Source organism: Ictalurus furcatus, chromosome 19 (assembly GCF_023375685.1).
Source record: "Ictalurus furcatus strain D&B chromosome 19, Billie_1.0, whole genome shotgun sequence".
NCBI lineage: Eukaryota > Metazoa > Chordata > Actinopteri > Siluriformes > Ictaluridae > Ictalurus > Ictalurus furcatus.
In genome coordinates this window covers 24528433-24545699 of record NC_071273.1, presented here as the reverse complement: position 1 = coordinate 24545699, position 17267 = coordinate 24528433, and the positions used below count along the sequence as shown (strand labels likewise).

General features: G+C 44.8%; 1 protein-coding gene across 2 annotated transcripts in view; it reads right to left on the bottom strand.

Moving 5' to 3' along the window:
* magi2a (membrane associated guanylate kinase, WW and PDZ domain containing 2a) overlaps positions 1 to 17267 on the bottom strand; it is a 134236-nt gene that overhangs the window by 47298 nt on the left and 69671 nt on the right. For both annotated transcript variants that reach the window (XM_053650780.1, XM_053650781.1), the window contains 2 exons: positions 4775 to 4894; positions 335 to 526 (listed from right to left, as the gene is read on the bottom strand). In XM_053650780.1, coding sequence (XP_053506755.1) covers positions 335 to 526; positions 4775 to 4894 — 312 coding nt within the window. The remainder of the gene's footprint in view (positions 1 to 334; positions 527 to 4774; positions 4895 to 17267) is intronic.

The following is a 17267-nucleotide window of genomic DNA, read 5'->3' as shown; positions in this document are numbered from 1 at the left end:
CTGTCTGTATTTATCTATGTCTGTCTGTCTGTCTGTCTTTTTGTCTGTCTCTGTAACTGTCCATCTCACTTTCTGTCTGTCAGTCTTTCTGTCTGTCTAATCAGCTCTCTGTCTGTATATATGTCTGTATTTCTACTTGTCTGTCTATCTACCTGTCTCTCTTCACGTCTGTCTACCTAGCTGTCTCGTCTATCTTTCTCTCTTCCGTTTTATATCTCTGTCTCTCTACCTGTCTCTGTCTGTCTGTCTCTCTTCCTGCTTATCTATCTTTTTCTCGCTCTCATTCTGTGTGTGTGTGTGTGTGTGTGTGTGTGTGTGTGTGTGTGCACCTCACCTGGTGTGGCTGTGACTCCGTTGACGACGGCAGTCTCCTCCTCCTCCTCCTCAGGTGGTTCGATCCCGGCTTTCTCCATGTTACTGACGGATTTGTTGCGTCTGCGTTTGCTGGCTGTGTTTGGGACGGAGCCGGGAATCAGCAGCACACTGCTCGCCTCCGCCGCGGGTTTGGGTGTGCCGTAGTAGTTATCTGTCGACCAATCAGAGGTCGTGAAAGCCAGTGACAAACACCAATCACAAAACAGGAAACGACACAAACCAAACACATCCAATCACATAACAGGAAAAAAAACAATCTGTAGTCTGAACTGTTCATTTTTCAACTTCTACTTGAACAACACCCTTTCTAAGTAAAATAGGCGGGGCTAGCCTAAGATATTGTTAATTTAAGCTCCACCCTCATCCATCACAACGCCTATGTTGAGCTCACATAGCTTACTAATCAGTGACAGGGTGGTGTGATGAAGCAGAGTTCCTGTTTCCACCCTGAAGTTGATTACAGTCCCTTCCGAAACTATCGGAACACAAGGCCAGTTCATTAGTGTGTTAGTGTGTGCTGTACACCAAAGACATGTGGGTTTGAGATCAAAAGATGGAGATGAGATGAGAGTTTAGGATTTGAGCTTTTATTTCCTGGTGTTTACATCTAGACGTGTTAAAGGGGAAGGTTTTAGACTGGACAAGTCATTCACGTATTGGAACAGATCAGTCTTGAAGTCAATAAAATTAATAATAAAATTAATGGGGCGGCTGTGGATCAGGTGGTAGAGCGGGTTGTCCACTAATCGTAGGGTTGGCGGTTCGATCCCCGGGTCACATGACTCCACATGCCGAAGTGTCCTTGGGCAAGACGCTGAACCCCAAGTTGCACCTGATGGAAAGTTAGCACCTTGCATGGCAGCTCTGCTACCATTGGTGTGTGTGTGTGTGTGTGATTGGGTGAATGAGACACAGTGTAAAGCGCGTTGGATAAAAGCGCTATATAAGTGCAGACCGTTTACCATTTAATAAGACCGGGGGGTGAAGGTCTGGTGATTGACTTGTCCAGTTTAAAACCTTCCACTTTTCCCCCTGATGAAGTCCTGTGTTCAGTTGGAAGTGTGTTTTGGATCATTATTTTGCTGCATGATGAAGTTCCTCCTGATTCGTTTGGATGCATTTCTCTGTAAATTGACAGATTGAACTTCTGAATTCATTCTGCTGCTACCATCATGAGTTCCATCATCAATAAAGATGAGTGAGAATGTTCCAGAAGCAGCCATACAAGCTCAAGCCATGACGCTACCTCCATCATGTTTCACAGATGAGCTTGTATGTTCTGGATCGTGAGCAGATCCTTTCTTTCTCCACACTTTGGCCTTTCTGTCACATTGGTAGAGGTTCATCTTGGTTCCAGAACTTTTGTGGATCATCTCTGTATTTCTTTGTGAACTCCAGTCTGACTTTCTGACACTTACTGCTGACGAGTGGTTTGCATCTTATGGTATGACCTCTATATTTCTGCTCTAGAAGTATTCTTCAAATGATGGATTGTGAGACCTTCACCCTGCCCTGTGGAGGTTGTTGGTGATGTCACTGATTGTTGCTTTTGGGTATTTCTTCACAGCTTTCGCAATGTTTCTGTCATCAGCTGCTGTTGTTTTCCTTGGCCGACCTGATCCATGTCTGTTGCTCAGTACACCAGAGGTTTCTTTCTTTTTCAGGACCTTCCAAATGGTTGTACTGCCTATGCCCAGTGTTTGTGCACTGCCTCTGATTGATTTTTCCTCTTATCTCAGCTTCAAAACGGCTCGCTTTTCCTCCCGTACACAGCTCTCTGGTCTTCATGTCGGTTTATCCTTTTTAACAACAAATGCAGTCTTCACAGGTGAAACTGAAGGCTAAAACCAAGAATAGATGTTCAGAGTAGATGTTATTTATTGTTTCAAACAGGACACACCTGAGCAGCGAGAAACACCTGTGAGTCACATGTCCAATATTTTCGCTTCCCTACAAATTGGGTGGTTTGATACAAAATGTGCTGTGTTTTATGTTGTTCAACACGTCTACATATAAATACCAGGAGATAAAAGCTGAAATTCTAATCTCTCTTCTCATATTCATCCTTTCAACTGAAAGCCAAATGTCTTCCGTCTCCAGCAAAAAGACATGAATTGGTCTTACTGTCCCAATAGTTTCAGAGGGGACTCTGTTTTCCTATAACAGCATGCCCCCAAGTGTTTTATTCTTCTTATACCACAGCAATTCACCAACAATGACAATTTTGGTAAACTCCTACATCCTGAAGATTTCTGAAAACTTAAAGTTCCAGCTTTACCTCTGTCTGTTACAAAGCGCTGAGACTGGAGACTCCTTCCATAAATTCAATTCAATTCAGTTTTATTTGTATAGCGCTTTAAACAGTGGACATTGTCTCAAAGCAGCTTTACAGAAACATATAAACACAGGATAGAGATTTTAAGCGTGTGAATTTATCCCTGTTGAGTGAGCCGGTGGTGACGGTGGTGAGGAAAAACTCCCTGAGATGATATGAGGAAGAAACCTTGAGAGGAACCAGACTCAGAAGGGAACCCGTCCTCATCTGGGTAACGACGGAGAGTGTGAAAGTAAAAGAAAGTTCATTATGGTTTAATATGAAGTCTGTTTGTTGAACTAGTCCACTGTTCACTAAAGGAGACCTGAGTGTAAAACTGCATGTGGTAATCGCAGTCCCAAGGCCATCGCTAAGGCAGCCGTAGTCCCAGCAACCACAGCGAGAACGTCCGTGTGGAATTGAGGTCCAAAACCATTTCCATGGTACTTCAAGCGGTACCGTCCTCAGCGATCTCCAGGCTGTAGCCTCCAGTTGATGAGAGCTCCATCCAGAGGTAGGGCATCAGGATGGATCAGGCAGGTCCGGAGAGCAGAAAGGGTCAGGATCACTGGCATCTCCATAAAAGTAAAGTAAACAACTCCATCTCCCGTGAACGAGCTGTTACTATAGAAACGATAACGTATTAGACCGAGTGCATTGATATAAACCTGAGATATGCAGCTGCGCTACTTTATAGAAAATGAATCGACGCCACCTGACCAATCAGAATCCAGAATTCAGCAGCGCTGTGGCGTGAAGATTCATATCGCACAAACTCGTTTAATATTTAACGCTCTGGGATCCGGAGCCGCGGAGACCGCAAAATCCATAAAGTCTCAGCCACAATAATCCACTCGGTGGATCCGATATAAAGCCTCACATGTCCTCTAAAATTACACCAAATCGCACAAACAGAGTTGTTTAGCACGTTCTCCAGACGCGCCACGGCACGGAGAGACGAGAACGTGTCACCGCGCTGGAAAGTGCGCACGGTGAGGAACACGATTACGCTCTCATTCCCAACACATACCGATCAATAACTTAATTTACACTGTCTGGGAATTTCTCCCTCTTACAGCATTATAACTCAAACTCACACACACACGCACGCACTATATCATACTAGAATTATATATTACTCTGTATTGCGTCACTGCACAGACTCAATAAGTTATTAAACCTCACTCTTAAACCTCTCGTAAAGGAAATAAGGAGACTCCAGCAACACTCGGTTTCCCACCACAGCGCTGCTGAATTCTGGATTCTGATTGGTCAGAAGGTGTTGATTCATAATTTTCATCTTAAATACCTTAATTAATGAATGAAACTAAATTATTAACATATAAATGTGATAGTATATGCAAGTTAGTTTCTTTCATTTCATTGTATTAAGAACAGCTCTGTACTCCTGGTAATGAACTTCCTGCTTACACAACTGCACTATATGACCCTGTAGTATTAGTACATTTATAGAAGGGGTGTATTTATTTATACTCGCACTATTCGGTGTCACCCAGATGAGGACGGGATCCTTTTGAGTCTGGTTCCTCTCAAGGTTTCTTCCTCACATCATCTCAGGGAGTTTTTCCTTGCTACCGTCGCCTCTGGCTGCTCATTAGGGATAAATTCATACATTTAACATCTATTTCCTGTGTTTATATATTTCTGTACCGCTGCTCTGGGACAATGTCCACTGGTAAAATTGTTGTTATTTTACTTAACACTTAGAAATGTACACTATGGCTACGCAGTGTGGATAATGACCTGCATATATATATATATATATATATATATATATATATATATATATATATATATATATATATACACACACACACAGTTGAAAGTGTATTAGATATTTGATGAATGGTGTGTGTGGGTAAAGAATGATGATGAAGAGTTTTAATGCCACAAAACTGAAAAGAAAAACAACACATTAAATGAAATAAAAGCTTTTTTTGTAGTGCACTCAGACCTCAGACTGGAGTGAAGCTTTTTATGAAAAGAAAAACATTTTTCCCACAAATACTACAATTGTGTGTGTGTGTGTGTGCGTGTGTGCATGTGTGTGTGTGTAGACCACACCTTCATATGTTCCGCTCTCCAGCAGAGCTCCACTTCTCTCTAATTCCAGGAAACGCTCAACACTCACAAAGTTGTAGTCCACTCCAGGAACTTCTCCCTCTTTAGGCGGCCGGGTCGTGCCTGCGGACGAGACACACCGAGTCTGAATCTGTGTTTCTGTTTTATTATTGCCCAAAAATGTTTACTTTGTGTTTACTTCCATTTTTTCCCCCTCAAGGCCTTATTTCCAAAACACAGGTCAAACATCATGTTATTTTTTAGTGTTTGACATTGGTAGGGCAGAAAATGCAGCGTGCTCATAAACTCCCACAATGCACTGCAGCAGATCAGTGTGTGTTCTTGTACAGGCCAGGTGCTGTCTCAACTCCTCCCCTCTGGCGGAAAGAGAAAGAGAGACAGAGACAGAAAGAGATACAGAAAGAGAGAGAGAGAGAGAGACAGAGAAAAAAGAGACAGAGACTAAGAGAGAGCGAGACAGAAAGAGAGAGACAGGCAGAAAGAGAGAGACAGAGACTAAGAAGAGCTCTAAATTAACTAACCCCTCCACAACCACCACCCACACCCACCCCCACCCTAACCCCAACCCCAACTACCATCATAAACACCCACCCTCCCTAAACCTGCCTACCATCATAAACACCCACCCTCCCTAACCCCTCCACAACTACAGACTACAAAAACACCATGCGCCAGATAAAGCAGCAACATATGAACAACACCGTTCACCAAACTGACGATTCAATAAACAATCATCAATTCTGGGAAAACGGAACAATCTACACAAAAAACAAAAACAGGAAATACCCATAAAAAATGGAAAAAAATATGGGAAAACTATTTCAAAAACTTATGTAATGAATTTACTCCAGAAACCATCACAGCTGATCAGACAGCAATATAAAAAAGGCTTAAGCCAACTGGATTCTGCAGTCAAAAACAAGCAAAACCCCTTAGACCATCAGATAACCCCAGAAGAACTGACAGACGCGCTCAGCAAGCTAAACCCAGAAAAGCATGCCGCTTAGACAAAATTAGACCAGAACTGCTGAAGCTTAGCATTACAGTATTGCAGAAGGCCTTACTAAGACTCTTCAATCTAGTCCTGCTATTTCCCATATACCTGGAATAAGGGTAATTCATCTGGGGAGGACCTTCTGTTGTATTCTCAATGCCTGGATACAGGCCTTCCTCACTGAGCGATGTCTTGAGTAAGAGTCAAATTGGGTTTCTACTCAACCACCGCACTACCGACCACATTTACCCACTACACACCCTAGTCAACCAGCACATCCACCAAAAACACCATGTGTATGACATGATTAACTCCGTGTCCTCAAACAACAGGTGCGGAGGAAAAACCAGCAATGAAAGAACAGATTTCTTCCCCCAAACACGTGGGGTTAGACAGGGCTGCAACTCTATTCAACATATACATCAATGAGTTAGCAGTGTTATTGGAACAATCCGCAACACCTGGGGGCGGAGTCCAAATGCAGATGCTACTGGGGGCGGAGTCCAAATGCAGATGTTACTGGGGGTGGAGTCCAAATGCAGGCATTACTGGGGATGGAGTCACGCACCTGCTGCAGCAAAATTAGCCTCACATGCTCAGAAACCATTTTCATTTATATATATATATATATATTATTTTGTATTTACTTATTTTTGCAACTATTACTATTTTTATTCTATTTTTTATTATTGTTCCTATTATATATTTTTTTATTAAATCTTATTCTATTATTATTATTGTTTATTTTTTTTATTTCTTATCTATATCGAAGCTTTGGCAATATTGTATGGAAACAATCATGCCAATAACGTACTTTGAATTGAAAAAAAAATTTAATTGACAGAGACTAAACAAGAGTGAGACAGAAAGAGAGAGAGAGAGAGAGCGACATACATAGAGAGTCAGCACAGACAGAATGAGAGAGAGACAGATAGAGTGACAGAGGGAGACAGGGAGAAAAACGAATGAGAGAGAGACTGCACAGACAGACAGGGAAAGAAAGGGAGAAAAACAGAGACAAAGTGAGACAGAAAGAGAGGCAGAATGAGAGAGAGATAGACTGCAACAAAGAAAGATAGAAAGACAGACAGTGAGACAGACAGATAGACAGAAAAAGAGAGAGAGACACCGAGAGTAAGACAGAGAGAGACACACAGAGACACAGACAGACAGAAAGACAGAGACAGAAACTAAGCAAGACTGAGACAGAAAAACAGAATGACATACACATAGAGAGTCAGAGACAGACACAACGAGAGCGAGACAGATAGACGGACAGAGGGAGACAGACAGAGAAAAAAAGGGTGAAAACAGAAGCCGAATGAGACAGAAAGAGACGCAGAATGAGAGAGAGACAGACTGCAACAGAGGAAGACGGATAGAGAGACATTGAGACAGACAGAAAAAGAGAGCGAGGCAGCGAGAGAAAGACAGAAAGGGTCAGACAGAGAGAGATACAGAGAGACTGAAAGAGAGAGAGAAAGTCAGAGTGAGACAGAGAGAGAGAGAGAGAGAAAGGAAGAAACAAAGAAAGAAAGAAAGAGAGAGAGAGAGCGGTCACATTATCTGACCTTAAAACGAAAGCATTTCAATGCAGCATTGCTGTTCATATTCACAATTAATAATGGAGTGTGTGTGCGTGTGTGTGTGTGTAATTAGTTTTTTAATAGTTTCATTTTTAATCAAGCTGTTCACTGAGAAAGAAAGAAAGAAAGAAAGAAAGAAAGAAAGAAAGAACGCCCTGCTTTGTTAGTGTGAGATCAGGTTCCGTCTGAGCCGAATGTTTCCTGATGCAACACCTTTTGCTGTAGAAGCCTGAGTGAAACACCGCGCGACTCTGTGAGTGTTTATACACGTGCAGGTTGAATAACTGCGTCCCTGTAGGACGATTAGAGCTGAACGCTTCCTTATCTAATTTGTGTTCAGTTCCTCTGCAGGCAGGAAACAGCTTCCGTCTACAACAACATCCTGTTTACTAATTGCACAGGAGCATCACAACGAGGATAAAAGAGAGACACAAAAGAGACAGTGCAGTCCTCCACACACACACACACACACATTGCAACAGCGATGAGCTGTTGATCCTGCTGACACAGAGAGAGAGAGAGAGAGAGAGAGAGAGAGAGAGAGAGAGAGAGAGAGAGAGAGAGAACTCAGGTTCCTGTCTGTGTGGAGTTTCATATGTTCTCCATATCCATCTGGAGTTTCCTCCAGGTTTTCCGGTTTCCTCACAGACCATCCTGAGACCAACTGGGTGTATTCCCGCTTCACACCCAGTGTTCCCAAGATAAACTCCAGATCCACCACAACCGTACCAGGATAAAGTGAATGAATAAATGAATGAACAGCATAAAAAGAAAAAAGTGTGAGCGACATAAAGAAAAGGGAGCAGAAAATGAGTAAAGAGAAAGAATGGAGAAGGGAAAGAAGAATAGGAACAATAGAGAAAGATAAATTAAAAGGGAAGAGGAAGAAGAAACAGATGGAAAGGAGAGGAGCGGATGAGGATGAAGAAGTGGAAGGGAAGAAGAGGAGAAGGGGAGGCGAAAGCAAAACCCGCAAGAGGAAGGGAAGGGGACGAGGAAGATGAAAATGGAGAAGAAGAAGAGACAAAAGGAAGGTAATGGGATGAGGAAGTGAAAGAAGAGGAAGAAGAAAGAGGGAAATGAGCGAGTAAGGAAAGTATGGGGAAGAGGAAAATGAAAGGGAGAAAAAGAACAGGATGAGGAAGCAGAGCAAGGACAGGAATGGAAAGGAAGGAGAAGAAGAAAAAGAGAAGGACCAAAGAAAGGAGAAGGGGAGAGGGAAGAGGAAAAATAAAGGAAGCAGAAGAGGAAGAAGTAACAGTAGGAAGGGAGGCAAATAGAATTAGGAAGTGCAGAGGAATGAGATGGGAATGGAAAGAAGAAAAATGGGTGAAAGACAAATAAAGGGGTAAAGGAAAAGAAGAAAGGAACTAAAAAAAGAGGAGGAGTTGAAGAGGAAGGGTAGATGAAAGAAGAAAAGAATAATGAATGGGAAGGATGGAAATGGGAAGAATAGTGGTAAGGAAAGGTAGAGAAAAGAGATGGAAAGAAAAGAAATGTAAGAAAGAGTGAACGGGAGGGAAATGGGAGGCCTGCAGCACCCACAAACACAACGCACATCACGCTCCTCGCGTAACTGCCGGAGGGGTGCTGAACGGACAGCGCCATTTCAACACCCCGGTTGTTTTGGACAGCAAGCGCGCATGTGGCTGCGAGGCAGGGCGGCAGAAACATACACGATTGGCAGCGGATGATTGGCACAGCTTCTCCTCACTGTTTGGGAGAAGAGGAGCAGATATAAGATGGTGCAGCAGAGACGACGTGGTGAGTTCGTTCTCCGCAAGCAAAGTGAGTAATGCATCTCTCTCGCTCTCTCAGAACAGATGCAGATGACAACGATGACGACGATCGCCCAGGAGAAACTCCCCAACTGTACAGCACCTCTCGCCAGCTCTCTTGACCTCTGCCGGGCTTCCTGGGTCCCGCCTCACGGCTGCTCCAGCCCATTCACCGCGATCCACACGCCCAGTGGCTTTACACATTAAGCTTGAATAAACACCCATTATTTTGCACTACTTCTGCCTACTTCTGTGTCTGTGTTCTGCCATCCCAGCCCTGAGTGGCCACACTGGTGGAGAATGCAGGTATAAGAGCACAGACCCCTCTCCCCCCAAAAAAGAAAAGAGAAAACACACCCAGCTCATGATGGATCCCATGCTGCAGCAACTCCTCAAAGTGAACATCCAGCAGCAAGAGGTGACCCAGGAGCTGGCCCAAAGCCTCTGTGCGGTGACCCAAGAGCTGTTGGAGCTCTTGGGTCCACCATCTCCATAACGCTCCCAGGCCCCTGCTGAGAGGCCTCGGGCGTCCTCACGAAACTCACCAGCGAGGATGACATTGAGGCCTTCCTGTTAACCTTTGAGCTAGTCGCCTGATGTGAGCAGAGGAAAGAAGAGCACTGGCCTGACATCCTCACCCCTTTCCTATCCCTTTCCTTTCCTGTCAAGCCCAGTGGGCATGAGAGACGCCCCAAGCATCCACTGGGTTTACTCCCTTTGAGCGGATTGACCGGGTCTCCCCCATCATTCAAGAGCACACGGAGGCCATCCAGCGTGAAAAGCAGCGGGCCTACAACTGACCAGCTCAGCCCTGGGAGTTCCAGCCGAATGGCCAGGTGCTCCTGCTGCTCGAAAATGCTGCCTGTATGTTCCTGTCCTGGTGGCAGGGCCCCTACACAGTCCTTGAGAGGGTGGTCCCAGTGAACTACCACCTACAAGCATACTCACTTGTGAGCATACCTTGGTCCAGCGAGGGGAAGAGCTTATCCCCATGCAGTTCCAGGAGCTGACAGAACTGGTGGACCAGTTTGCCGATGCCTTCTCGTCCACCTCAGGCCTGACCCACACGGTACAGCATGAAATCAAGATGCCCATGGGGGTGGTAATCAGACGGCAGCCCTACAGTGTCCCAGAGGCATGCTGTCAAGCTATTGAGGAGGAAGTCAGCCGGATGTTACAGGATGGTATCATCGAAGAATCTGCCAGCCCTTGGCCCAGCCCCATCGTGGTGGTCCCGAAGCCCGACAGAGGCATCTGCCTTTGCAATGACTTCCGGAGGCTCACCAAGTCTCAGAGTTTGACAGTTCCTATGAGGAAGATCATAGATCGTTTGTGGAGGGCCCGGTTCATCTCCACCCTGGACCTGACAAAGGGCTACTGGCAAGTCACCCTGGCATCCTAAGCAAAGGCCAAGACAGCCTTTAGCTCCACCAGCTGTCACTGGCAGTGCCGGGTTCTTCCTTTCTGCCTGCACGGGGCACCCGCAACCTTCCAGTGCCTCATGGACATTGTCCTAAGGCCACACCACCCGCTCACCGCCACCTTTTTGGATGGTGTCATCAACCATCATCCACTTCTCCACCTGGGCCGATCACCTCTTCCACCTTGTGGAAGTCCTCAGAAGCTTCCGGAAGGCCGGGCTGATGGCCAACCTAAAGAAGTGCCACCTGGGGCTGATGGAGGCATGGTATCTGGTGTACCGCATTGGCCGGGGCCTGCTGAAACTGCAAGAAAAGAAGCTGGAGGCAGTGAGAGGGTACCCTCGGCCCACATCTAAGATGCAGGTACGTGCCTTTCTGGGGTTGGTTGGGTACTATAGGAGATTCGTCCCTAACTTCCTCTCTGTCAGACTTGACCAAGAAAGGCCAACTGGACTGGATGCAGTGGACTGAGCCAGCAGAGCAGGAGTTCCAGGCCCTCAAACAAGCCCTCACCAGCTCACCTGTCCTCCGGAACCCTGACTTCTCACTAACCTTCACCGTGCACACAGATGCTTCCGAGACAGGACTGGGAGCCGTCCTGTCCCAAACCTTCAACAGTGAAGAACACCTTGTCTGCTACATCAGTAGAAAACTGACCCCAGCTGAGTGGAAGTACGCTGCTGGGGAATGAGAAGCCCTCGCAATAAGGTGGGCCATAGAAGAAGTCCGGTATTATCTGGCAGGCCGACACCTCACCCTGGTGACCGACCACGCCCCCTACACTTCTGCCTACCAAGTGTCTGTGTTCTGCGATCCCAGCCCTGAGCAACCACAGAAGAGTAAGAGGAAGGTGAAGTGAAACGGGAAGTAGAAAAAGAAGGGAAAGGATAAGAGGAAAAGTAAGGGAAGAAGAATATAAAAAGTAAGAAAGAGGGGAAGATAAGAGAAAGGAAAAATTATGAAGAATAAAAGATAAATTGTAGGGTCAGAGGAGAAGTGGAAATGGATGGAGAAGAAACGTGGAAGGTAGAGATGCAGAAGAATGTCAGGAGAAAAGGGAAGAAAGGTTAAGAGAATGAAGAAGTGGAACAGTAGGAGAAGAATAAGAAAGGAAGAGGAAGAAGAAAGAGGAAGAGGAAGAAGGACAAGAAGAAAAGAAACAGTAAGAGAAGAATAAGAAAGAGGGCGAGAAAGAAAAAGTAGAAAGAGGAATAGGAAGAAGAAAAGGAACAGTAAGAGAAAAATAAAAAAGAGGAAGAAGAAGAAGAAGAAGAAGAGGAAGAGGAAGAGGAAGTAGAAAAAGGATATAGAAAGAGGAAACAGAATAGGAAAGAATGAGGGGGAAAGGGATAGGGTTAGGGAAGATGAAAAGAAAGGAAAAAGGAAGGAGATCAGTAAGAAGAAAGGATAAATGGAAAGTGGTGATGTATATAAACACTTCCTGTGTCACAGTCTCAGCATCACAGTGATATCACACACGTGACCCGGACAGACATGTACGGAGACGTGTTAAACACAGCATGAGTCATGCCACACACTCGGGCCAGCCGGAGGAGGAAGACTGATGATATGATAGAGTGACAGATAAAAGAAGAGAGAGACGTATGGTGTGTTCCTTAGTGTGAGTGCCTCTAATCAGCGCAGTGTCTCCACAGGAAGTCAGCTGCTCTAATCAACACTGTGTGTGTGTGTGTGTGTGTGTGTGTGTGTGTGGAAGGGTTTCTAATGCCTCATTTACATCAGTTGTTCCTAAATCATTCGTGATGTCTCGTTCTCCGTTATTCTCCAGCTGTCAGTCAATGCTTTCTTTTGTTCTGCACTATGTATTGGCGCCCCTCTGAGGAGATATTATTTGGGTGGTCGTCCAATAAAATGGCTCTGTCTAGCTCAGTGCATCCAGGAATGGAAAAGAGGAGTAACTGCACTTCACTGCCATACTTAAGCACTATTTTGGAATTTGGAATACTTTTTACTCATAAAAGTTTTCATTTTGGCTTTCAGAGTATTCTGTCAAAATCTCAACAGCTGTGCTACAACTGCTAAGCTAATCAACTATGTTCTCTCTTCAATCAAGAGTGATGTTTCAGGCTTTTTATACCTATTTGTTAGAGCCATGGACACCAAAATGACAGTATATTCAGAAAGAGTTGTTCGGGAGATTAATATTTTATTGTTTTATTAAAAAATCTGATGGCCTGTACATGTCTTCTGTTCATCCAATTAAATGCCCTCAAGAATGTATATGCCCCTCCCCTAGGGTCGTGCTTGGTCTAGAGCAAGATCTAAACATGGTTCCTCAGGGTGTTTTCGGCTCTGCATCTTCCTGCACACTGTTCCCTTTCCAACTGAGAATAAATGAGTGGAGTTTATTCATTTGGAAGAGGGCGGGGTTTCAACATGATGCCACACTCACTTCCTGTTTCAAAAGGAAATACATCAACAAACGGAATCAATCACTGGTCTAAAGATGCTTCATGGGGACTTTATGCATTTGCTAAGCTAACTTTATCAAGCCAAATGCTACACTAATCTGAGTTAACTTAATAGGGTAATCATTTTCAATCAGTTAATACTGGAATATTTGAGTTTGTGATTTCCATGCAAACTCCTTACTTCTTTTTTTAAATAAGATTTTGACACAATACACATCATTTTACTTAAATACATTTTCTCTGTACATATTTCCACCCTGACTGTCACTCTGACGTTAATAAAGTCCAACACTAATGCTTTTTGGAAAGAGCTCCAGTCTGAGAAAGTGAGAGATGCTGGATGGGGAAAAGTATAGGCCACTTCCTCCTCCCCCTCCTGTTTATGAAAAAAAAAAGACACAAGAAGTTTCCTGCAGTGCTCTGTTGCATCAGGGGAAATAAAATCCTTACTGTTCAGCACCGGATAAAAGTGCAGAGCACGAAAAGCACTCTTGTGTGAAATTAATAATAGAATACCCTCTGTGCTTGAAAGGTGAGAGGTGAGAGGCTGAGAGATGAGAGATGGGAGGCTGAGAGGTGAGAGATGATAGGTGAGAGATGAGAGGTGAAAGGCTGAGAGGTGAGAGGTTGAGAGGTGAGAGGTAAGAGGTAAGAGACTGAGAGGTAAGAGGTAAGAGGCTGAGAGGTGAGAGGTGAGAGGCTGAGAGGTGAGAGGCTAAGAGGTGAGAGGCTGAGAGGTGAGAGGTGAGAGGTGAGAGGCCGAGAGGTAAGAGGTGAAAGGTAAGAAGTGAGAGATGAAAGGCTGAGAGGTAAGAGGTGAGAGGTAAGAGGCTGAGAGGTAAGAGGTGAGAGGCTAAGAGGTGAGAGATGAGAGGTGAGAGGTAAGAGGTCAGAGGTAAGAGGTGAGAGGCTGAGAGGTGAGAGGCTGAGAGTGAGAGATGGGAGGCTGAGAGGTGAGAGGTGAGAGGCTGAGAGGCGAGAGGCTGAGCGGTGAGAGGTAAGAGGTGAGAGGTAAGAGGTGAGAGGGGAGAAGTGAGAGGCTGAGAGTGAGAGAGGGGAGGCTGAGAGGTGAGAGGTAAGCGGTTGAGAGGTGAGAGGTGAGAGGTAAGAGGCTGAGAGGTAAGAGGTGAGAGGTGAGAGGCTGAGAGTGAGAGATGGGAGGCTGAGAGGTGAGAGGTGAGAGGCTGAGAGGCGAGAGGCTGAGCGGTGAGAGGTAAGAGGTGAGAGGTAAGAGGTGAGAGGGGAGAAGTGAGAGGCTGAGAGTGAGAGAGGGGAGGCTGAGAGGTGAGAGGTAAGCGGTTGAGAGGTGAGAGGTGAGAGGTAAGAGGCTGAGAGGTAAGAGGTGAGAGGTAAGAGGTGAGAGGTGAGAGGCTGAGAGTGAGAGATGGGAGGCTGAGAGGTGAGAGGTGAGAGGCTGAGAGGCGAGAGGCTGAGCGGTGAGAGGTAAGAGGTGAGAGGTAAGAGGTGAGAGGGGAGAAGTGAGAGTCTGAGAGGTAAGAGGTAAGAGATGAGGTTGGCCTTGATAATGGGATGCTAAATGGTGAAAAGGCTCCGGTTAGATTTTACTCGCTGGGATCAGACCATTCGCGTTCAGGTGTGAACACAGTTTTGATCAAAGCTAAGTGGGAGGGGCCTGACATATGGGAGTAGAGTATATAGCGTTGCTAATTATTCAGACTTCATCACAAAGCAATTACACTTGTAGTGTCCCGAGGCTAACTAACATCCCTTTAGAGAGAATAACCTCTAATCTGTTATTGTCAGAATATAGCAGCTTTACCCACTCTGACCCACTTCCTCTGCACTCATGAGCCTTTATTTCCTGACAGGAAGTAGAAATAAATGCTTCTATTTAACTAAAACATGTATAATTATACACAAAGCCAATTAAAGCTTACTCAGAGGTGGGGTTTAGCCTGCAGGGTGCAGCGCTGCGCTACAACACCATTAAAGTGTTTCAGTAAAGGTGACATGATGTCCTTATTATCAGTGTTACCTGCTGCGTTTGTGTGTGTGTGTGTGTGTGTGTGTGTGTGTGTGTGTGTGTCTTTAAACGGTGTATTTATATTACATTTGGTTGTGGTCAGTCACTACGGCTAAAAGAACTTGCTAACAAATAGATGAAAGAGTAATATAATTAGCTAGAAATAAATGTAACGACGATGACACAACGATCGCCGCATGGAGCCACTGCAACATGTTGACCAGATTTAACTCAATTTTATGCAAATTAGTTATGACACCACAAGGTAACGAACTCAAAATGTTTGTCTCCAGTCAAACCAATTCTAAATATATATAGTATGATGTGAGCCATGCCCACAATTTAGTTTAGCATGGACGAAATAATGTTTTGCGTTTAAATTACAGTAGAATATTTACGTTTCTCTGCTAATGTTTGTTTTAACATTGATGGAGTTACTATGACCACCCGGAAGGTGATTATTGTCCTATCACAGTACAACCTGAAGTGCTTTATGTTTTTTTTTTTTTTAAAAAACTGTTTATGTGGCGTGTCCGCTGTACGAGTCCCAGTGAAAGTGCTGTTACTATGGAAACGAGAACGTATTCGAAAGCGTGCATCAGTATAAACCTGTCATTTGCAGCCGTACTACTGTCAGAGCTGTCGTTATAGAAAATTAATCAACACCTTCTGACCAATCAGAGTCCTGAATTCGGCAGCCCTGTGCCTGGCTGTGATCTCTATCAGTCTCAATTTTGTTGACTTGTTCTCTCTCTCTCTCTCGCGCGCGCGCTCTCGGTCAGTCTTTCAGCTCTATTCATCCCTCTAATCCCTCTGTTATCGTGTAGAGAGACTGCATCAGCACGCCGCTTTGTGTCCACTCTAATCGCACCATTAACCCGGGAGGAAATCACCGTGGCTCCTGACGGCGGTGCGCTGTGGGGCCGGATTACAGAATCATGCAGCACACATACTTCAGCAAGAAAAAACCCCCAGTAATACTGCCGGTGTGGCACTTTCTCCTCACGTTCCACAGACAGGCTTACTCATCCCATTCCCCCTGCGGAATCGTCCAAATCAGCCCTGAGATGATGTAATGAATCCACCGAGATGTTTTAGCATAATATTAGCTAGCGTGGTCGCATTTTCGCCGGGAACACTGTGATCTTCATGAGTGTACGATCGCTCACCTGATAACACCAACCTGACTCACATCCCATTAACGCGGTAATACAAGGACGAATGATGGTCCCAGTGATCCCGCTGCCTGAACCCGAGACATTCTACCTGAACCGGAGTCCCTCGGAACTGTGAAGTGTTGGAACGTTTGCTGATAATGCTAATTTTCATCCCTTGTTTCTTTTTCTAATCCCACAGATTTCTTCAATCCCTCATTTCCCAGTCCACTCATTTCTTGTTCTCCACATTTTCCTACTAGTCCAGTTTTCTTGGCGCCTCTTTCATAAACTCTAAAGACTAGACTGTGAACTCACATATTCCTCCTTTTCTGCTCTCCACGTTCCTTTCACTCCTCATTTCTTACTCTAGAACATTTCCTCCTTTTGCCAACTTTCCTGCTATCCTAGCCTTTCAACTTTCACAGCCTCCAAATTCTCTCGATTCCTTGTTTATAGTTTCCGAGTCTCCATTTTGCCTCAGCTGGCTGTTTCCCAGCTCCCTCGTTGCCTAGTTTCCATATTTCCTCGACTCCTTGTTCCTGAGAGTTCTCCATTACGAGGGTTTTTCAGTTTTCTTGACTAATTTTCCCCAGTTCCTTAAGTTTCCCTGACTTACTGTTTTCCAGATTTCTCCTTGTCTAATCCCCCAGTTTCTCTTAACTCCTCATTTCCCAGTTCCCTCACTTCCCTCAATTCTCCACAAGCCCTTTGCAAATTCTCCCTATTTCCGGTTTTTTGTTTCCTTTTCCCAGCTATCTTCTTTCCACGATTCCTACTTTTCTAGTCTCCCAGTTCCTTCGAATACTCCTTTCTTTTGTATCGATCTGTTCAGTAGGTAAGGCAACCGAGTTTCATCCTGGATGGATCAGAGATTAAGTTCACTTTGCAAGAACAACCAGTTACTGCTAGCAGAAGCACAGTTAAAAGCTCTATTCCAGCGATCCATTTCTCTTTGAACAAATCCGGCACCATCAGAAATGTCTGATTACATTTCGCTGATTAGATCTGTACATCTGGTGTGTAAGTGTAATAATGATTTTGGAAATCCACACCCACTCCAACTCAATTAGCTCAATTATCCAATAAGAGGTTCCATAAACAGAATCTTGTAAGACCTTTACGA